General features: G+C 31.3%; 1 protein-coding gene across 1 annotated transcript; it reads right to left on the bottom strand.

Annotated features, from left to right (window-relative positions):
• Positions 1-1,264: 1,264 nt before the first annotated feature.
• Positions 1,265-2,195, bottom strand: LOC140036241 (uncharacterized). The gene is made up of 3 exons (XM_072077579.1): positions 1,754-2,195; positions 1,532-1,640; positions 1,265-1,448 (listed from the first exon to the last, which is right to left on the bottom strand). The coding sequence occupies exons 1-3, from the start codon at positions 2,193-2,195 to the stop codon at positions 1,265-1,267; spliced, it is 735 nt and encodes a 244-aa protein (XP_071933680.1).
• Between the last annotated feature and the right edge of the window lie 1,107 nt (positions 2,196-3,302).

Genomic DNA, 3,302 nt, shown 5'->3' on the forward strand with positions numbered 1-3,302 from the left:
AGAAAATTTAACTGCTGTGGTCAATTTAACCTTTCGTCATTACTTTAAATATCATTTTGTAAAGTAATGAACAATTAAGAACTTGGCTATATTTTTAAACTTTTGAATGAATTGAATACGGCTTTACAGTGGAAAGAAGTTTACGTTTCCAATTTTTTGCACTCCTGTTCAAGAGTGATGTCTTGAATAAAAGTGGAGTTCTAATAAAAAATCTTATGTTATTTGACAAGTAAAATATTTTCATTACATGTGCACGTAGTACCTAAAAATGTATGAAATTCCTTATTATACCATTGATATACAAGCTACCTTATATTACTTAGTAAATTAGGTGTCTTTTTTTTTTGGATAGTTGGGTTGGGGAGAGGGATTGCAAGTATGAGGATTTGGAAAAAAAAAAAAAGGTGTCATTTACATATCTTAACCAATGTTGTGGGGACACTCGTTAGAAAAATTATTTTTATAAATAAAAGAATTAAAAAAATAAAAATTATTTTGACATTGCATGATGCATTCTCGCTTTTTCTTTACTTAAAAATATAAATGTTTGCAATCATTACTACATGAGAGTTTAATTAAAAAAAACAAGAGTAGAGACTAAATTATAATCTTGAAAAGGATGGAAGAAGTCTAGGAACTAGAAACAAATAAAATGCAATTAATGTTATTGGCAACTTGGCATGTGAGGAAGTTATGAAGGAAAGAATAGGTGGTCCCACAAAATTAATTTGACATATGAGGAAGTTATGAAGAAAAGAATAGATAGTCCCACAAGATTTTATCTCACATTTTTATAAATGTGTTTTCTATTTTTTAAGTTAAATGGATGTATATGGATAAGATGGATAATCCATTTAAATCCACCAACATAATTGGATTTAAATGGTTATCCATTTAAAACCATTGAAATTATATGGATAATCCAAATCCATTTAAGGTTGGTTTATATGGATGGATTGGTGGATATGAATCCATTTTGCCACTTCTACTCAGCAACATAGGATATCTTACAATGACCCAAATAAAGAGGACACCCCAAATATTTGACAGGAAAATGCTGCTTAGTGAAATTAGTGATGCGTTCAATGACTTTTCTCCTTGCCACTGATAGCCGATGATAGACCAAATATCCACTTTTCTAAGCATTAAGCAGTTGACCTGGCTCTTTTTGATATTTATCCAACACTAACATGATCTTTTTCAATGCAACGGGTAATCCATTAGTAAAAATAATTACACCATCCGCAAAGGCCAGATAAGTAACTTAAGCACAGCCCTGGGGAACTTTAAAACCCACAAACCGGGGCTGATTGGCTAATTCATTTAAATATCTAGACAAAATCTCAGCCCCAAGAACAAATAAAGATGGGGACAACAAGTCTCCTTGTCTCAGACCCCTAGAGGATTTGAAAAAATCATGAGCAATTCCATTTATGATAACCAAAAACCTACATTAGAGACCAACATCTATACCATATCAATGAAACATTCCCCAAATCCGAAACGTCGTAAAATATTAACCAAGAAAAACCAAGACAATTTGTCATAAGCTTTTGCCGTATCTAATTTTAACACCACATTACCACCTCTGCTCTTCTTTTCAATTCCTGAGACAATTTCTTGTGCCAGACGATAATTGTCTATAATATTACGGCCCATAACAAAGCTAGTCTAATGAGGTGAAATAAGGCGAGGCAAAATAGAAACTAATCTATTCATCAAAACTCTAGCAATATTTTATTGAAAAAATTACACAAATTAATGGGTTGAAATTTAGAAAAATCTTGAGGATTTGGAACTTTTGGAATCAAAACAATGGCAGTTGAAGCCATAAACCAAGGTAGCTCGGCACCACAAAAAAAATTGACAACTGCATTATAAACATCATGAGCCAACACATCCCAAGCAAATGTAACGAATTTACCCATAAATCCATCAAGCCCAAATGAACTTTCACCATCCATCTCAAACACCACTTGTTGCACTTCATCCAAGGTAGGAATAGCCTCCAAAGCCTTATTATCATCCTCTGTTACCAATTGTGGAATCAAATACAGTAATTCGGTAGACATGGAAGAATCATCAGAAAATAATTTGGCAAAAAACCAAATTGCCTCAGTAGCAATCTGATCATCTTGAGATAACCCTATTCCATTGAATCCTTGATCCGATGAATCACCCCTTGGACTCTTCATTGTATGGTTCATATATGTAATAGCTTTTTTCTCAAGTGTGAGATTTTGACTTTAGGATTTCCTACTTACAATTCCTCTTGTCTTACCGTCCATGCCAATCATCCCTCTTGTAATAGCCTATTTGATGTACTTGTTGGGTGTCAAACCCACAAAAATAAATTCCTACTCTAAAGTATAACTTGAATATATCGATGAGTAGGGTCGTATTCACAAGAACTCGGTAATTTATTTTCTTATAGAATGACAATAAATAAAATTGGGGATTGTGGGAAATTAATCGAAGTAATTTACTTAAATAAAATAATAATTCAAAATTAAATAGAACTAAATCAATAATAGACAACTCTCTAGTCAAAGGTCTAATCTCCACTTTGATTTATTTAATTGATCATTGATACAAGAATAAAATCATTTATTTATAATTAAACTGGCTATGGTTTTCAACAAATTCTGACAATTAGCCTCTCCTTAATATTTCAATAATTACAATAAGTCCTGTGATTATTTCTCTTGCCAATTAGGCAATCCTAAACAAGCTCTTAGGATTTAATCTATTGACAGTATTAATAATTAGAGAAACTACCAATTCTAAACTGATAAACACATAAGTTTGGTTCATTTAAATTAGATTATATATTCTCATGACGTAGATTCAAAAGTTTCTACTATAATCAAATTATATCACTCCTCACAAAAACTAAAGCTACCAAACAATTACGAATTTGATATTTTAGATGGCAATAAAGTACTCTAACAATTAAATAGTGGCTAGTTATTTAATCGTATAAAATAATTATAATCATGAATGAATGGAAAATATATAAATATTATAAATAAATGAAACAAATAAACCAAATTAAATCTCACAGTATTTGATGAACCAAATTTTTAATTATCCTATGATTAGAAAGAGAGTTCGGCTGCTTCTCACAGTGGAATTGCAACCAACTAAAAACTAGGGTTTATTGTTGAAGAGAAAAAGAAGAAAAGGAATAAGTGAGAGAGCCTGTTCAATTTCTAGACAAGAAAAATAATCAGACTTCCCTTCCTATTCCTTATTACTGCTTGAAAAGGGAAAAACGTTTCCTAATCGAAGTCTACTTACTA

The sequence above is a fragment of the Coffea arabica genome, chromosome 2e (genome assembly GCF_036785885.1).
Source record: "Coffea arabica cultivar ET-39 chromosome 2e, Coffea Arabica ET-39 HiFi, whole genome shotgun sequence".
Classification (NCBI taxonomy): Eukaryota; Viridiplantae; Streptophyta; class Magnoliopsida; order Gentianales; family Rubiaceae; genus Coffea; species Coffea arabica.